We start from the raw sequence: 20,118 nt of genomic DNA on the forward strand, positions 1-20,118 counted from the left end.
TCAACTGCAGTTCTTGTTTGGATAACATAATTTCCAGGGAAGTATAAATACTCAAAGTGATTTGGCAGAAGGTGATGAACACTGTTGTTAGCATAGAGCAACCCAAAATGTGGCAATCCATAGGGTTCCTGGAACTATGATCTTTCATGTAAAGCAAAACAGGGGTCCACCTCCTTTGCTGGAGCTAAAAATATACAGCTGAAATCCTACGCCTCTCCACCCATCAGTTTACCATATAATCCACAGGTAAGAAAGGCTGATAAACTGCAAAAAGGCTTTTAAGCTATCTTAGCAGCCTTCTAATTCTGATCACTCTTAACACTGAAGAAGCTCCAAGTACAGAGAATTCACCATGTTGTCCTCTAGACTCTAATGCCTCCCAAAATTTCTGAATCACCCCATGCTGGTCCACTGACCTCTGTGACATCCTTAACTCTTTTATCTTCTATGTAAGAACTTATGATGATCTACTGAAAAGGTACCTGATTGGCAATCTCTCTCATTTCTACATTTTAGGTATGTGCTGTGGATGGATACAGGGACTTTCTACCCTAGTCACAAGTGTTTATGGGGCTTTAAATCTACCACTCAGTGTAAAGAGGCCAAAGTAGCTATAGATTTTTTTTGTTGCAATGGAAGTCTTCAACACATTTCTTCTTCCTAAAGTATTTACATAAAAAAATCAGTTCTACACTATGAGCGTTCTGCTTAAAGCTTGGCACTTTATTTTACTGATGTATAAAGGGATCAATTTATATGCAATGGTTAAGTATTTAGGTTGAAAGAAGTTTTATTAATTCCATTAATAAAGTTAGTAAAGATATAGAGTAAGAATCACCAGTAACTGGAGATATTCAGTATTATATAACCACACTAAGATAGATACAAAGGTGTGACATGAGTGCAAAATAGCACTTCTCCAGCACTGAAGCTTTTCTTTAGCACATGAAACAAATGTGTTATAAAATAATGAAGTACCTATGAACAGCAGTAGAAAGACAATTTCATTAAAATAATTATGAGTCTCATTCATAACAATGTTTCCTTTCAGTGCAACTGTGTCATAGTGTTTTCCAAAACATTTAATTGAGATATTATTTATTTTCAGCAACACACTGCCTCAGACTTATGCATTGCAATGCATACATTAACATATATACTTGCAAATGGCTCCTTGTTAAAAACAGAAGGAAAAAAGTGCATGGCATCCATTAAGTTTTATCTTCTTAGTTTCCATGTGGATACCTGGCAATTCCAGCAGGAATCAAGATCTCAGAACAATCTTTTATTACAGAAACACTAACAGACAGTGACTGCCACTGAATTCTGTTGACAGAATTAAGAAACAATCCTCTGCGCATACGGTTAAAGAAGGGTAAGGTTGGTCAAGATAAAAATCACAAAAAAATATTAATAATCTTCCAGAAACAGAGAGTTGCTCCAAGAAAGGTTGTTGATAGTTTTGTGATATGCTGATGAGAGGCAACCTTTTCCAGAAATAGGGATGAAATGTAATATTTACCTGCATTTATGCATCCTCTAAATATATTTGACACATGGATTTGTCTAATATCCATGACAAACAATTTCCACAGAATGCTTCAAAAGAGTGAGTTAAAGGCTTACATAATTTACAGTGATTTTGAGGATTTATAACAGTAGGAAAGATTAGATCTGTCACTTCTTCATTTTTTTTTTTTCATTTTTTGACAATGAAGTCTGTATGTCTGAAAAGTCATCATCTGAACTGGAATGCCAAAGGAGGAAGAAAAGGTACCAAAAAACCCACCCAGAATTCATGTACTCAGAACAGAAAGGAAACTGCACAGGAGAGCAAAACTCACACAGCAAAAGAAAACATTGCAAACCAAACAAATGTTGTAAAAGATGAGGGAAATCAAGAAGGATAAATCAAGCAAAGAGGATGAAAAGTATAAAAACAACTCAGGCAATGGAAAAGGATGAAAAGGCAATTAGAAACAAAATGAGAAGGTTATCAGCCAGCAAAAGTAATAGATGAGAGAGGAAAAAAAGTAACAAAATAAATGCATAAAGAAAAACCAATGCTTGTTATCACTCTCTCTTAAAATTGCAAAGAATTGTTATTAACATAATATCAAGCATCACATATATGATGAATACAAATGTATTATATTTCTGCAGCTTTATCTTCAGTTCTGTACTTCAGAGACATTTAGTCCAATCTCTATGTTAATCACAGAAAACGTGTTAAATAAATAAAGCTTTGCTAATTTTCTTCTAGATATTCTTATTTTTGCTTTTTCAGAATTAAGCACATAACTCTAAAGTGTTATTGAAAAAATATTAACATACCTACCTATGCTGAGATGTAAGAATATAACTTAAAGTCTGAATAATCTCTCATGTATAACAGAAGCTCAATGCTTCTCAAAGGATCTTGCATTTATTCATAAACTAAGATGTAAGTAGACAGAAAAGCTTAAGTTTGGAACTCTGGAATCTCCCCTTGAGGTATAAGCCAACTTGTACATTTCATTGAATTCAAATTTTTCAGCTCAGGTGGATTCATAAGAAAGAACTCTTTAACCTTACTTGAGTCTTGTATGGGTTCTTACAATGAACCTAACACACAGTACTCACCATCATAAGCACTTTTCCCTTCCAGGTATGGAATGGTAACTATTTGGCTTTCACCACTAGCTGAAAAATAACTTTAATCAGGCCCAACCTCCCGCCTTCCAAAGTATGGAGTTCATTCCAAAGATAGAAATCAAATACCTCAGATGCTCTGAGTTGTGATGTTTTATCATATTCTGAAAAAGCATGAAGTTCCATAAAGGAAGAGACATGCTGAGAAACTGCACAGGAGACTGAGTATCAAAAAACTGTTACGGGTCTGTTGGGATGTTTGTAAAAATATCACAGAAAACTACAGAATGGAAAGGGGAGTACTCACATATAAGGAAGGGAATTTAGAGCTTGTTGGAAAGTGCATAAGTGAGGGGAAAGAGGAACTGACGGCTTACTGAAAACATGTAGAGATCTCCAAAATGTATTGCATGGCTCCTGAGAAAATTGCCGTGCATTAGGAAACCCATCAGTCCTCTTGATGGAATGGAACTTGGGTAATGCACAGTCAAGAGCTTCTTTCCTAAATGCAAATAGCAAGCAGTGTCTTTGCTGAAATGAAGCTCAGATTCAGCCTGGAAAAAAGCATCTTAAGATAAATTAACAGCAAAATAGTGTCTTTGAAAAAATCAGCCAAAAATCCAATGAGCAGTAATGAAGAACTCAGCTTATTAGCTCCTGTTTGTGAGTGCAAATCAGCCTTTTACATTTGCATTCATCAGTAAGACTCCTCTTAGGAAAACAGCAAACAGTATTTCTCTGTTTCCCAATAAGGAATTTTTTAAAAAAGAAAGAATCATGTCTTGGATAGATATACATCTGTGTATATATGTATGTGTGTGTATATATGTATCTGTGCTTGTTTGACTTAAAATGAGTTAATTTTCTTCATGCAGTTGGAAACCTTTCTTTTTCATAGCTAGTAAGGTAATTATTTGGACTTAGTCTGAGAACAAGAAGATATCACCCTGGGGCAGAGTTGATGTTTTTAATTGCTCTGGTCTGAGAGCCAAGGACATTCTGAGCACTCTGCCCACAGGTCTGAGGCATCAACAAAGAGGGGCCATGGATGGGGCAGAGCTTGACTGACATCCAGACTGATCAATAAGAGTATTTGATCCCATTAGCATAATTCTTCATATTTAAGGAGAGTTGAGATCTTCTGGTTTCTCTCTCGTTTCTTGGTTTTCTTCTCTCTCCTTTTCAGAGCAGGGGGAGTTCTGTTTGGGACATATAGTTCAGCCTTTTGCCAACTGCAGAGGCCTCTGGGCATTTCTGTCTTTTTTTATCCTATTTTCTCTCTCTGGGATCAGCTGTTCAGGACCAAGTGCTGTTTCCTGGGACTGGCTGCTCAGTGTGAACAGAGTTCATGAGGAATTGCATTGAGTATCTTTTATTTTATATTCTATTTTTATTTTATATATGTTTACCAGTAGTGTATTAGAATTTTGTTATTTTATTAAACTGTCTTTATCTCAACCCTTCCCTTCCCTTTCAATTCACTCCCCTATTTGAGGGGAGTAAGGAAGAGGTGAGTGAGCAGCTGTCGTGGTTGTATTGTTAGCTTGGGTTAAACCAAGACAATTTTATTTATGTGCATGTGTTTGGAATGTTTGAATTTACTCCATGCAGTAAACTCAGGAATATAAAGCAGCCTTAGCTCCCAGACATTAAATCAGAAGTCGGCTGCCTAAACATCAGCTTTTAATACTGGGACTAAAAGCTTCATTTATATCTGTCATCTGTACTCTACCCGAAAGTGATAGTAATTTTTCCTGCAAATCTATTCCAGTAACATTTTCTGAAACATTTACAGAAGCTCTCTATTGCATTAACACGTCACAAGTGTCTTACTTGCTTCAGAAGAAGGAAAAAATAAAAAATACTTTATTTCTTAAAAGATCTCATCAGAGATCCGTTATTTCCAATTGTCTGTTCTGCTACTGTTGGCCACCATATAATCTCGTTCAAAATTGCCTATATATTCATAGCTCTGAGACAGGAACAGTTTAAACAATCTTAACATAAGCTTTGACAAGATTTAGATAAGTATATAGCCTAGTGTAATTCTAGAAAACTACCTATTGGATGCTGACCTTTACTAATTGATACAATTCCATTATAACCTTTCCTGGAAGCAAAAGCTGCATAGCTCAGAGGACTTTTACAGATGCAAATCCACTCTCAGAGACTCATGCTTAAATTCATTCTCCTTCCCATTACATTATTCTGTCATTTCCTATTCCACTTTGGTTACATCTTATGGAAAGAAGCTCTGATGAGCTCTCAGTGCAATACATCCCTCCTAGCTGTTCTCTCCTCCCTATAGTATCATGAGTTGCAGCGTACCTATGAACTCCAGGATTAAACAGTGATGCATGTGATTAGCAGAAGGTCTGGGCCATGACCTTAGAGATTACCTCAGTTAAAGCGTCATGCTTGAAACCTCAGTGCTTCTGAGCATGTACAGAAATCCTGCATCTTTCAGAACGATCAGGGTTTTAATGTCTTTAATCTTATCCAATGGTCCATTGCTGCCTCTACCAACCATCCCCTTGAATTTACGTAGAATGTAGTACCTGCTTTCAAAATTACACAAAAGGCAATTTCCATGTTGCCCCCATGTCTCATTTTCTTCTACCAAGTTAGAATAATTCTACCTCCTTTGCAGTGTATGATATTTGCATTACAAAATATGAATACTAAAGGAACAAACAGCATTTTTGTACTATATATTTAGGGCATTTGAGACAGCAAATAGTCTGGTATGTGTGCCTGTGTAATCAATGTTATGGCTTCATTTTTTACATTTCTTAATTCTCAAGAATTTTTAAACAGTAACATAAATTGCGTTGATGTCTGACATAAGCAATGTGGAGTATATGATATCCTATGAAAGGTGCTTACTTGTCCTGAAGTAGGGATGACAATAGTTTTGAAAATGTTAAGGAACTGTGTGTAAAATTTGTTTTTGACAGCTCTCTATATTCCTTGCACATATTAGCTCATACTTTTGGTATTTTAAAATTCAAATAGACCCAGTTAAAAATGGCAGAGCACATTTGAGTAAATTCCAAACCTTTTAAAAATTCATCACCTTGAAGTTTACTCACAAGCCCATACACTTTAAGAAGTTGTCTCCCTTTGGCTGACCTTCGATGCCACAATAAGGAAGTAATCCATACTGCTAGGGCACCAGGAAATAAAAACACTGACAGGGTAACTGAATGCCACTAGAGTATGGCTAAATATGCAAAAGCAGGATCGCTCAAAAGGATCAAAAATGTAAATCTAGGTGACCATAGGTAGAAGGTCAATTAAGGAAAAATTACAACAGCAAGAACAGAAATACTTTATGCCACTGAATTATAAATACAGGGGTGTTCTTACAGGAAGAAATTGGATTGCTTTGTCAGCCACGTTGTAGAGTGCTCTCTTACTGTCAGGCAGCTCCATATGTAGCAATATTACATCAACAGAACCATATGAATTCTGCAAACCCAATGTAAGTACACCAGGCTTTCTAGAATGCTGCAACTACTCGGATTTGCAGCATATATAATCCATTATTGCCCTATTTAAGTACTTTCTTCAGGCACTTTCTCTTCTGAAAACAAATATCTCTTCCAAGAATCCTGTCTTGCAAAAACAGAGTGGCAGATTCCTAGACACTTTTTGGAAAGCAGAAATTTTATGTGAGGATTGATGATGGTCAGCATGAACGTGGGGTATACCTTAAGTGATGAACAAAGGATGATGCAAGCTGCCATGTGTGGGTAGGTATGAAATTCATGTGTCACAGGGCAGGGAATGAGTAAGGAGCGCTCTTGCCAGGCTTCCCTGCAGTTCACTTCTATGGGACAACAATGCCACAAGTGAAATTCAGACTAATTTCAATTGTGTTTCCCAGCTTTTCACAGACAGGAATAGCTGTGATTTGAACAGCATGGAGCCAGCTCTGTGTGGACACTGTTCGGCTCATCTGCAGCATTCTGGAACAAGCAGGGGGAAAGGAACACATATTGTCCAGGATAAAATATTGAGGAGGCCCAATAGCACTGAGCTCTGATTCAAATAAAGCAATCTTTAATATCTATACTGTACCATATCAGCTATATTTCTATGTTAATTAACTAATTATGAAGGGAAATATCAGGATCAGTACAAAATGCAATAAATCTTGGCATATAATGCTATAGATAATAGTGTAATAGATGATTCTAAATTAAACACTTTATAAAATGAACAAAGGTGGATTTTTCTGTCTTCATCCCTTTATATGTTATACAGACAGACTGGACAAAGCAGATCTCCTTCATGTTTTGGGTCCTGAGGCTCTTGGTTCTTAAATAAATGATTATATATACTATTCAACAGGAAAAACTGGATAAAGAATGCTGTCAAAAAAGCCCAAGGATGTAGACACCTGAGAGAAAGTATTATTTTGGAGAATGAAAGAAAACATGAAAGATGATAACAGTCCCGATTTTAAAGTTATCTCTCTTTAATCTAATATAAAAAACAGAGCTACACCTTGCACCAGGATTTGGGATGCCAAAGCTCTAACGCCTGTGCAAAATGGAGAACAATTTCCTAATGTAGTAAGCACAGGACACACTTGAGATCATTTATATTTTTTCTTTTTTTTTTCCAAATGATTATTTAATTTCTAATTATAAATAGCCCTTGAAGTCAATATTTGTTTTTCCTAAATTAATACCTGAATTAAAGGTCTGAAGTAGCTTCCTTGCTTGCTTCCATCTCAATGAATTTCTGTTCATCACAGAAGCATATTTCCACAGACAAGAGTATGTGCCCATGTTTTGGAGGAGACACAGTTCTAGCTCGGAAAACAACTGTGCAGAAAGGCAAGAGAGGAACCAACACTTCTTTCTAGTTGAGGTTTGCCACAAAAGATGCCAGAGTTCTGTATTTTGTATAGGATTCACACTCACAAAAATTAAAGTAAAGCCATTTAAAAATTAAAGCCACATGTAAAAAGGCTCATGCAAAATTCTCCAGGGATATAGGACATATGTCTTGTGACTAAAATCATACTCTGTTCTGGAATACTTCATGACCTACAAATGCAATTCACCTCTACTTTCTGTTGTTTTCCACTTATCCTTGTTCAAACTTTTGTATGCCAGAATAGAATCCTGATCTGCACCCTAGTCCCTCTATAGCCTTTTATTTCAGCCAATGTGAATATCCAAAAAATGAAACCAAATGGAGTTTTTTATGTATTCAGAAACAATGCTTTCCAGCATTTTTCAGTCTCAGATATAGTAAGCGTAGCAGCAAATCATCAGTATTTGTTACAAGATTAATGGAAATCCCCAAACCATGAGCAGAAACACAATCAGTACATCACCCTGCTTCCCACTCCTACATTTTGTTGCAGGTTATCTTGCTTAGTTCACTGTGTTTCAGCATTCATTGGTTGAAAACTCACTCTTAATAAACTGTCAAACTTAATTGACCTACTATGCAAAAAGTATCTTACATAAAGGAAAGGCTTCAGAAGCAGAAAAGAAAGCACAATATCCATCTATGTAATCAATTTTTTTTTTCTGCAACAATTGCAGAAATTGTCTAAAATGGTCACCTTATATAAGGAAGAAAGCAAAATCATCACAACCAGTTTCTTTCAATTTGAAAAGGCACAGAGGGTAGTTTACCTGCAATTGTCAACATTATTTCTTCCCACAGCATTAGAGAAGTTGAAAGGTCCCACATCATTGATTTCTATGACTTGTATACAGCCAGTGAAATTGTAGACAGGTCCAGGTACCTACAAAGGAGAAAATGCACATGGTTGTTCTGCTTGTTATTGTGATCAGTTTTAAAAATCATGAAGTTTCTGCAAAAGATTTATATCTTATTTTAACCCTACTCCTAAAGAACCCTCCTGGTCCCCATTTTTTCTCTAAAGAAATTCTATTAAAAAAAAAAAAAATAGTGAAAAGGAATAGGCTTTCAGTAACTCTGCCTTCTCTGTACTTTCTGTCACAAGGGCACCCACCTCGTTCATCAGTGGGCCTGCATTGGTGTTAGTTTTATCTGCCACGTATTGGAAAAAGCTGGAACACAAGAGGTTCCACTTAAATTTGTGAATAAACTTCTTCTCAGTAAGGATAACAGAACACTGGAACAGGCTGCCCAGGAGGGTTGTGGAGTCTCCTACTCTGGAGACATTCAAAACTCGCCTGGATGCCTTCCTGTGTAACCTCATGTAGGTGTTCCTGCTCCAGCAGGGGGATTGGACTAGATGATCTTTTGAGGTCCCTTCCAATCCCAAACATACTGTGATTCTGTGACTCTGTAATTACAGCAAGATAAGTCATACTGACTTGAAAATAAACTCATAGAGTTTTGGACATACAGACAGCACCACAGGTATAGTGAGACACCAGCAAAAAGTGGACTTCTCTAACTTTAATCAGGTAATTTCTATAGATGAACACAGGTAGTGGGAAATGGCAAACAAGGGAACCTTGAAAAGTCTACTTTTAAGTTTACTACTTTCCTGCTCAAAAGATACGTAGTACAATTAATCGTGTTTCAAAGATGCCTAAAGATCTGCTAAAAATGCAAATCACTGTAGGGGCACTCAAAAACAGAACAATGAATTGTTATGCATATCCTGCCATCTAAACAAATATACTGACACAATATGTTGAGAGGTGTTATAATATATAAACAACCCAAAATATTGTGAGTCTTTTATAAACTGGACCACTGGACTGGGACAGGTTTCTGGTCACACCACATCATGTGTACCCATCCTTGCAACCACACAACAGGTAAGAATCCATGGTTTATATAATAAATATAATAACTTGCATGCTGAAATGGGAAAACAAGTACTGGTAGGACTTTCCCAGAAGATGAAAGTCACTGACAATTTTGAATGGTGCCTTGGGAGACTACTCAGGAAGAAAGCACAGTAACATAAGGGTATGACATGAGGCATTAAATGGATGCTGGTCATAAGCCCATAGAAGGAGAAGCAAGTGTTGGCTTAGTGTTTAACACTGCAGAGGACCCGTTCCCAACACTGATCATTAAATCAGGTTTAGATACAAAAAGTCATTGAGGTTATCATTTCATACAGGCATACTACATAAAAAAAAGAGACTTTAAAAATTGACATTCAAAGGAATATCTCAAAGGGTAAAGCACCTGCAGATGAATACTTAGAGCGAGGGATCAGAGGTTCTCATAAAATGTAAATAAAATACTAGAAAAATAGAAAAGTCTTTAGAGACTGCTGAAAACTGGAATGTTTCAATAGGAAGGTACAAAATACTTCTAATGGCCAAAATACACCCTTTAAACGTCGAAGTCATGTCCAAATGATGGAAAATACGTAGTTATATAAATGTTGTTGGTAAAAATCCCATGAAGCAGGACAGGTAAAGAAAAATAAAGATCTTGAGGAACAATTTGCTAAAAGCATAATGGTGAGCAGTAAGTGCTTTTTAAAACCCAACAGGAGCAGTAAGCCTGCCAGAAAGGCTATAGGGCCAACAGACCATCAAGTATAAAAGGTATGTTCAAAGACATAAGACTCTAGCAGGAAATGTAAATGAACTCTCCAAAATTTAATGTAGAGGAGCTCTAGGGGGTGTCTGTGCCAGAACCCCTTCTTAGTAGGGATACATCAGAGATCTCAAAATAGAAAAGTTTAAAATAAATGGACAAAGCAAACAGTAGGAAAAAAAACAACAAGAAAAAAGCCACAAACAAACAAACAAAAACAAAACAAAAAACCAAATTGTTTTACCCAGAAGTCTTAAAGGAAATTATTGTAGTCATCACTTAAAATGACATTCAAACCATAGGAATGGTTTTAGGGATTTTGGGGGTTTCGTTTGTTTGTTCTGGGTTTTGATTGGTTTGGGGTTTTTTATTGCCTCTATGATTCAAGAAAAGGGGACAAGACTAGGAAATGCAAATGCACACCTCAAACTGTGGATCATTAAGTCCCAGTTCCATTCCAGACAAACCATTTAGAACTACATTAAAGAACAGAATTAACAGATACATAGATGAACATAATGTACTGGGGAATAGTTGAGATGGTTTCTGAAAAGGAAAATTGTAACTCTCAGGAGGAACACTGAATACGTGAATAAGGATTTCTTGGCACATAGTGTTTGATTTCCAAAAGGCTTTTAATGTGTTTTTATGTTAAAAGATTCTGAAGTAACTCGATCACCCTGGGATAACAAGGAAGGGCTTCAATAAATGAAGAGAACGGTTAGAATAGAAGCAGAAAAACTGGGAATTAACAGTGAGCTTTCTCAATATGGAGAGGCCCTAGAAATTCCCTTAGCAATCTGTAGTAGGGTCTGTGCTCTTCAGTGTGTTCACAAGTGGCTCATTCTTTCCTGTGTTACTGAAGGTAGCAAAACAAAATTCTGAGGTGTTCATAATATGCAAAAATTTAACAGTATGCAAAAACTATAAAGTATATAAGGATGATGATACATATGAGAGTTTCTGAACAGAGAATGTCAAGGACGGTTAGAACAAAATAGTGCACAGATGAAGAAAGTTTTCACAGTTTCTCACAATACAGGATCAAAAGGACATTGATGTTACATAAAAGGGTGCAAAGATGAAAGCAAGCTAAAGGTCATAGTTTTCATACAACTTGAAATTAAGCTGTGGAACTCTGCTTTAGGATGTTTTTTGCCATCACATACTACAAGACAGCTGAGAGCCACCTTCAGGCTTTAAGAAAGCACCCTGTTCCTCTCAGGACTTCTCCAGGCTGGGGCTGCCATAAGCTGCTCCCAGCTCCCTTGGGAAAGGTGAGGTCTCCCTCACAGCAGAGAGATTCGGTGCTCAAGGGTGACTCAGCTGAAGCAAGGTGAAGTCCTTTGCTCCACACTGTTCAGCTGCACTGAAAAATAACCCACTGAGTAATGTCATACACAGTAAACAAAATGAACCAGCCTTCCAACCCATGGGAAGGGCTCAAAGCAAATAATTAAAGTTCATTGTTTATTTCTTTAGCAGCAAAAGCTTAAGGGAAGTTAAGACTTCAAAATGGATATACTACTACAAAACAACAATGTAGAAAGTTATGATTAAGGTGGCATTTGAAGTCAATAAAGTTCAACTACTGGAACGAGGAAGGTCAGCTCTGTGTAGCAAACAAGTTTTAGAGGATTGCACCGAGGATCCCTGGAACTTAGAAGGAAACAAAACCTTCACTCAAGGACTGGATGTGAACACTCCCCTTCTCAAAGTTACACTTTTGATATTAAAAGAACAATATCATTTGATATACGCCGATGGCTGACGTAGACTATAGAAACGGATTATGGACAACAGAAGACTGTGTCTCTTCCATTTCATTCCGTATTAATCACTTTGGCAAGGAAATAGTGCGATGGACTGCCAAGTGTTATAGTTTGCAGTCTGCTTTTGTTGCCATTATCATGACAAAGTATACCAGGTAATCTTTGAAAATGTATTGTCCTATTAAGTTTCACATTTTACTTTTTATAAGAGATACTTGTTATTTTTTTTCCCCTGCCTTTTATGAATACTAATTAAAACAATTTTCAAATTAAGAGGATGCAGGATCTATTGCCTTTCTAATATGAACATGGACAGAAACAGTTACAAAATTCTGAGTCAGAAATTACATAGGACCCATAACATTGCCTAAAAAAGTGAAAAACTGAACAGCGTTTTAATATTGGCTACATAAATCAGCTTGTTAGAACTCTGCTGCTTTTCTCCTTTTTTCCTCTTCTGAAGTTTCACTAAAGCTTAATTCTGATTGTTCCATTCACACCATGTATGTTTTTCAACAAAAGCCATAATTCTTGGTATTGTAAAAACAAACCAAACAACCAATAAAAAATGAAAGGAACCAATAAATGCAAAGGTCATGTATGATACAGTTTTAACATTTATGGGAGCTACTGTGCCTAGGTAAGTTCATTCAAGACTGAATGTCGGGTTGGTATAGCGAAAATTCACTATGGCAACCTATGATCTATTCTGCACACTGAACAGCAAATTAATCACTTGGTTTGGGAATAAACATTTAACTGCATATTCCCCCAAGCACTGTTGTCAGTGTATATTTTAAAAACATGGTTTCCTTATCCCCAAAACAAACATAGTGATTTGGCTCATAATAATTTCTCCTACAATAGTATGTGTATATTTTGAATACAATGCATTCCTCTACAGTAATGTTAAAATACTAACTTATTTGTTCTGTAATCATAACTACATCATAAACACTTTGGTCAAACAATTACTTGCCTTTGGAGTACTATGCTATCTATAGAAAAAACAAATGTCTTCTTAGACATATTTAGGAATAAGGACTATTGATACCAATAATCAAAAGTAAGCAGCTTTTATTCTGCCAGTTTTAAAAATAGTTTTTTGTTTGTGATTAGCAGAGTATTAAAATATAGACTTCACATGTAGTTGGGATTCCTTCCAGTTACAAAAGTACATTAATATGCTGTCGAACTGTAATACTTAAATTGCCTGAAAATGTCAGGGTCATAGCAACACCAGAAATTTAATTTAATACAATTCACTATTCAGAAACTATGCAGATATGTTTGACATATAGTAACCATGCTCTTTAAATGCCCTTTATACTTGACAAAAATGAGTACAGATACTTACCTGGTTGGAAAAGTTCACACATATATGTCAAACTATTTATTAACATCCCTTACTGACTAGCTCAAATTAGAGCTGCTGTTAGGTAGAATTAACCTAGAATTGAGTTCCTAGTGAACAGAGCTTGCATACTGCCATTTCACTACAGATTCATAAATAATATAATGAGATTTTGTCTTATGACCAGGGCATTTATTAAAAATAAATTCAATTAACTCAAAAGAAAGAAAAAGCATAGTGCACTCTTTCCTAATTCGTCTCCACTCAAGATAAATTTTATATATCTTAAAAATTCTCACCATACATATTGCAGTGTACCATGATACACTATTCAGTAATCTTTGTGATTCCTGTGAAATATGCCTAACTTTGGAGTCTGATTTGTAGAACTCTCTTCAAAAGATTGTGAAACTTTTCAAAGTTAAATATTTTAAATATAAACAATATGGCCCAAGTAACCAGTCTCCTGTGCTGTAGGGCAAGGAACTTAAACTATGCCTTCACATTGGATCTGTGAGCAGACCAGTACTGGTAAAACACCTCCTGGATTGCTGCGGTGTACAGTGAGAACCAGACTGGTCATCTGCTTGATCCCAGACTCTGTCAGGGTGAGTTAACCCAGTATAACAGACATTCACATTCCTCTTGCATTATTACCTCATCTAAACTGACTGACAGTGTAAAACCTGACTGCAAATTCCCATGTCCCACTGTCAATTTCCCATGATTCTGCCAGTTTGTTCTGGCTGAGAATGGTTCATTAAGCCACAAAGGATTAATTAAAATCAGTAAGTCTGAAAGATTCAAGGGTACTGAGAAATTCCCTTACCATTTTTATGAAAGTTCGTCCTTGGCCAGGATCCTTATATTTTAAACTTGTTTTTGGCTTGCAGTTAAGCAATTGCAATGTTGCATTTCAGAAGTGATGTGAAGACTTTGAAGTAAGGAAGGACCTTTCTAAGTTTTATGGCCAGCAATGTCTGGCCTTTTTGCGAACAATTTCAGTGTTTATGCTTATAAGCATAAGTGTGTTATTCCAATTCTTAGTTCAACTACTGTAATTTATGGTTTTTAATTCTCTCTTATTAATGTGGTACAATACCTTACCCATGAATAAGACAGAAAATATATTGGCCTGAGATGACTAGGACACGTAGAGTGAAATGTAGAAAACAGACTTATGTTTCTTATCTAGTACAGACTCAATCAACTGTGTAAATCAACTGATCTCCCTGAACCTCCCCTTTTGAGTGATGCTGAAGTTAAACATATTCAACACTGTGCTGTGCTGATACAATACAGTATTATAGTACATTAGAGGAAAGGTGTTTGGAGTCCCTCACCGTTAACTACTTTTCAGTCTAAGCCAGTCAACTTCTGTAGTTCTGGTTCTTGTACAATCAATAACAAGTAGCTCCGACTTGGAAACCTTTAACACAATAGATGTTTCTATCAAGTATATGTGTTTATGTACTGATGGATTCGATGATCCTCATCGGTCGGTTTCAACTCAAAATATATTATGGTACCTAAATTAAGAATCAGTGTGAAACACTTCTTACTTAATCATAAATGCTGAGTTACAAAAAAGAGAAGGGCTGAAGCAAGTGGTTATCCATCTGTCTGAACTGGACGAGGTAACAGCTCATCTAAAACAAAGACACATGCATATAAAAGGAATTAATACTCATATGATGGTCAGGCTACCTCTGGCATAAAGAGGAAATACATATGTTTCAGGGACATTGATTGTATTTATCTGAAATATCTGGAGGCCTTCAGAAGGGAAAAATGGCTATAAAACCTAAAATGCTCCAACAAAATAGACTTTTCTTTAGTAAATGTAACCTGAGGTATATGTATTCAGAAGGGGTTCATTTTGACGGTGTTCTATGAAAGCTGAAGATTCTCAGCTGAAGAAGAGACAAGAAGAAAATTTCTTCATACATTTTTATGATTATGTGTTTTCGTATATCATACCTGTACATCTTTTATAAACACCTGCAAGTGGATTGTCTGGTTTTGTATATTATAAATACTTCACCCCCACCCCTAGCTTAGTCTCTTTTAAGACAAGTGTGGATTCAAGGTAACACAGTATTCCTCACACAAGATGTAACAAATATGTCAGCTGGCACACTATTCCTTTCAGCAAATGTTTTCACTTCCCAGGTCTGCAGTGTGGCATATACAAGCTATGGGGACCAGGTGAGAACTAGCATTATGGCAGTTTGCGGTGTTAGGAACACGGTAACAAGTAGAGCTGCCTGACACATAACAAGGTGTTTAGGAGCACACATGCATTCCAAGGTCACCAAAATGTTAGCTGCATATATTTAGGTGATCAGAAGTGTATCAACAGTAGACAGATCACATAAAAACTTTAATGAGGATGTGTGAAGAAGGTAATTAATCCATGCACTTCCAAAATGCATTTAACACATTCTCTTACTATGGTAAGACAAGACAAATTTTTGTGTTACATAAACAATAAACTCTATGAATGACTAAAAATTTAAAACCTTTACCAATGTTTGTTCAGAAAACTGATAGGTTACTATATGCTGTTGGCCGCATTGTCTTTCAGCTAGATGTTACTGTCCCTGTAACAAATGTAACAGAATAGGAAAATATAACTATAATTCACCATATTAGCATAGACTGAGATTAATGGCAGTTTGATTTGGCACAACAGAGAAATGGACCCCTGACCTGTTTTGTCATCTCTCCTGAGGAAAAAAAAATACCCTTTAGCAAAGGAATGATGTAAGCAGTTGGATTCAGTTACCTAATTATTTTTTTTTTTTCAGCTTGAATTTCTAGTTTGAGAATCACAGTCCTGAGAGACTTAGAACCATATGTGTTTCTGCAGAGCTGTGAACTGTCTCTGTACTGCCTGCTCATAGACAGAGTCAGATGTTGGTTTATGTGGTCCATTTGCTTTTGTTCTAGCTGTCAATTCTATCTTCCCCCAGCTTGACTCATATACTATCCATATACTTGTCAAAAGACACACAGAGTCCTGAGATTCTATACTTGCCCTGAGTTCCGTGCTCTTAAGAGTCCTTATCTACAGAATTTACAGATTTTATTTGTAATTGATAGTCCCCAGGAAAGCCAGAGTAGACAAAAAGGTAAGATTCACATGAACAAATATTATGCATTAGATAATATAGAGGAGAAATCAAACAATCTAAAAACTGGAAGTATGAAGTAAGTTCTTCACTTAAAAACAAAAACAAACCTGAAAACAAACATGGCAGATTCTAAACCACTTCCTTACTTGCTCCCATTACACAGTTCCTCTTCTCCCCCTTCCTAGTGTTGCTTTAAGCATTGCTGACCTGCTCTATTCTTCTCAAGATGAAATCTTACCTCTATGATTTTTACTTTCAACATACCTCAGGCTTTTATTCAGGAAAAACACTGCGGGGTCGGCCACTTTCCCTTTCTTGAGATTCTAATGCATTTGTATTCTTTCTCCAGCACATTCTTTCTGGTTGAAAAAAACTTTCCAACTGTCACAAAATTTTCAAGGTTATTAAAGGGCTTTAGAATGGTGTATAAAAAAAAAGGTCTTAATGCAATAAACACCCTGCTGAGCTCACAACATTTAGTTTTCTATTCAGGCTTCACAGATACTACAAGTGTAATAATTAACAGTACAGAGACCTGGTACTCAGGCGGCTCTGAGCCCTCTCTTCCACTGTTCTGCATCTATTGAGGCTTCTACTACAACAGAGTACATCTGATAATGAAAAATAACTTTTTTTTCCCCAAACTTTCTCCTAGAAATAGACATATAAGAGTAAACAACCATCTTTATCCGGCACTGAACTTTTATCCTTTATCTCCAGTAGCAACCAATACAGGATGCCAGAAAAGAGAACAATAACAGATCATGTAGCTTGTGGTATTTCACAGAATCACAGAATGATTGAGGTTGGAAAGGGCCTCTGGAGGTCATGTTGTCCCAGCGAGTGTTGCCCTGCATCAGATGGCTTTTGAATATCTTCATGGATGGAGACTCCACAACATCTCTGGGCAACCTGTGTCAGTGCTTAGTCACCCTCACAGTGAAAAAGTGTTTCCTGACATTCAGATGGCACCTCTTGTGTTTCAAGTTGTGTGGGTTGCCTCTAGTCCTATCACTGGGCACCACTGAACAGAGCCCGGATCCATCCTCTTTGAACGCTCCCTTCAGGTACTGGTACACATTGATAAGCCTGAACCCTCTCTTCTCTGGGCTGTCAGCCTTTCCTCACAGGAGAGATGCTCTAGTTCCTTAGTCATCTTAGTGGCCCTTTTCTGGGCTCTCTCTAGAACGTCCACATCTCTCTTCTACTGGGGAGTCCAGTACTGGACACAGCTCTCCAGGTGTGGCCTCACCAGGGCTTTGATGTGCCAGCAGCACTCCTGCTAATGCAGGCCAGGATGCCATTAGCCTATTTTGCTGCAAGGTCACATTGCTGGCTTATGTTCAACTTGATGTCCACCAGGACCTCGAGGTCCTTCTCTGCAAAAGCTCTACAAATCTTTCTTGTAAAAACTACAAATCAAAGGATGTCTGATGATGTCAGGGATTCTTCAGCAGGGAAGTTCTGCCATGTCAGTAGAGGACTTTTCACATACTGATTATAGAATGATATAATGTCACTTGATCTCATTCAGGTATTAGAACTTCAAGAACCAAGAGGAACAAACATTCATATATAAATACATACACACGTGTGCGCGCACACACACACAAATGGGCTTATTATGCACTCATTTATGCTGTTAACCAGGAAACTCTTTTAAATAAACAGATCTGATTCATTCAAATCCCTCTCTTCCAACCTCAGTAAAAATTTCAAAAGTATTGTGCTGTACACAACAAAGCTACCAGAAAACAGACATCAGGTTTGCAGCATGAACAAAGAGTGTTCATTTTCACAAATGATTACAAGGCAAAATTGATAGCCTTGTTTTTCAGGTATTGAGTACACATGAGATCACAAATGGCAAACAATGTAGGATCACGTGAAAAGGTAGGATATTTCTACCACTTCAGGTTTACATTAACATATCTTATAATTAACTTGAGTTGATTTTGGAGTACATTCTAGAAATGTATTTTGTTTTAATTTTTCCACCTCTTTTTCCATACTCTTCTTCCTGTGCTGTGAACAATAATCTCTAAAACAGCATTCTGTAACCTGGGATGAGAATTTTTATAACAAGACAGTGACACAATCAGAGAACATTTATTCTATGTTTACTTTTATATACAGAGAAAGCAGCTTTCAGTAGTTTTATATATAATTCTCAGAATTCAGCAAACACCAGGACAGGAAAGTAGGTAGAAGCTAGGTTATAAGAAGGAGGTTTAAGCCAGAGAAGAGAGTGACAGGGACTGACACAGTTACTCATCTTTGCCCCTTCTTGCATTCAAAAAATGTTGCATTAATACTAATAAAATAGGAAATGAATGATTTTATGCTAATTCGCCTTAAAGTTCCATTTTTTAAAATGTTTCCTCATCTTCTTTCATTTCTATATCTCATTTCATTTAGATGAAAGAGCACAAAATATGAATTAAATTTCCAGTGGTTTCACATATAATAGCTGCAAGTTCCTTTATTCCTTTCTTGTTTCTGTGATGTACACCAAAAATCACAAATTTACAATGTGATCGCCATGTTCCTCTCTTAATACCAACACTTTCTTTCTATTACAACATCTTTCTTGGCTTCTACCTTTAGAGCAGAGTGCATTTCCTGCTGGCTTGGCAAATGCATTATTTGACTATTTTTCAGCCTCAGCTATTCACTGCATGCCCAATAGGTACATTCAGATACTTAGTTTAGAGTGAAGCCATTAAGCGAAAAGCACTGAAGGGCTTATTTGCCAGGGATCAGGAATTGCCTCCATTGACTACAGTTTTCTATAAAAACTGCCTCTGCTACATTGCTTGCAGTTGGGAAAAGAAATGAAACAACACAGTAAAATGTCAAAGCTGCCAAGACACACAAAGTCAATTTATTGCTACTGAAATAATGGAAACTTGTACATAGAAGATCAATGAGAATGGAAGATCCCAGTACTGAAAATGAATGCAGAGAGATCACTAACATTATTAGAGAAGTAGGTTCTAGGGGAAATCACACAACTATGAGACCAACTTAGCATGCATAACAGGAGACCAAATGTTTTCAATATTGATAGAATCTCCATTCCTCAGCAAAAATTTGATTTGATTTTTTTTTTTTTTTTTTACCATCTACACATTCAGACTAAAAATGACGATGTTATCTTATATCTTAGTTTAATAAATGTCAAGGACACTGTAGAAATACTTGTCACCCAGGTTAACTCTGGAAGGAGCAAATAGGAATCATCATAACTTAAACAGAGCCTAGCAAACAAAGCTACATCTTCAATGAAGGTTTTTATCTTTTGAAAGGAAAAAAGCCCAGGACTAAATGAATAATTTAAAGAACTGAAAATATCAAAGATGGGAGGTGTGAAATTTCCATGATTAAAGTGGCAGAAATGTCTGGCAATCACCAGCTGGAAGAGGGTAGTGGGAATAATGAAGACCACACACAAACATACACACACAAAGACACAGCAAAGAATGATATGTGTTGGAAGTAGAAAGCACAAAGATGAAATAAAACTTGCCAAAACTCAAGCTGAGTTGGACCTTACACAAAATATAAGCACACTGAGGAAAGAAGAAAGACTGACTGAATGTGAAGAGGGGCATCACGTTGCAAATATTGCAGCTGTCACTAAAAACGTTTGTCTTACTAACACTGAAGTAGCACTTCTGGGGTTTTCCTAGACCATGTA

General features: G+C 36.6%; 1 protein-coding gene across 1 annotated transcript in view; it reads right to left on the reverse strand.

The window, feature by feature from the left end:
- Window positions 1-20,118, reverse strand: part of EYS (eyes shut homolog) — a gene marked incomplete at its 5' end in the record, with an annotated part of 675,648 nt that overhangs the window by 215,044 nt on the left and 440,486 nt on the right. The window contains one exon of the mRNA XM_080341398.1: window positions 8,292-8,404. Within this exon, the coding sequence (XP_080197524.1) occupies window positions 8,292-8,404 (113 nt within the window). The remainder of the gene's footprint in view (window positions 1-8,291; window positions 8,405-20,118) is intronic.

This window comes from Nesoenas mayeri (genome assembly GCF_963082525.1).
Source record: "Nesoenas mayeri genome assembly, chromosome: 3".
In the NCBI taxonomy this organism is placed as follows: domain Eukaryota; kingdom Metazoa; phylum Chordata; class Aves; order Columbiformes; family Columbidae; genus Nesoenas; species Nesoenas mayeri.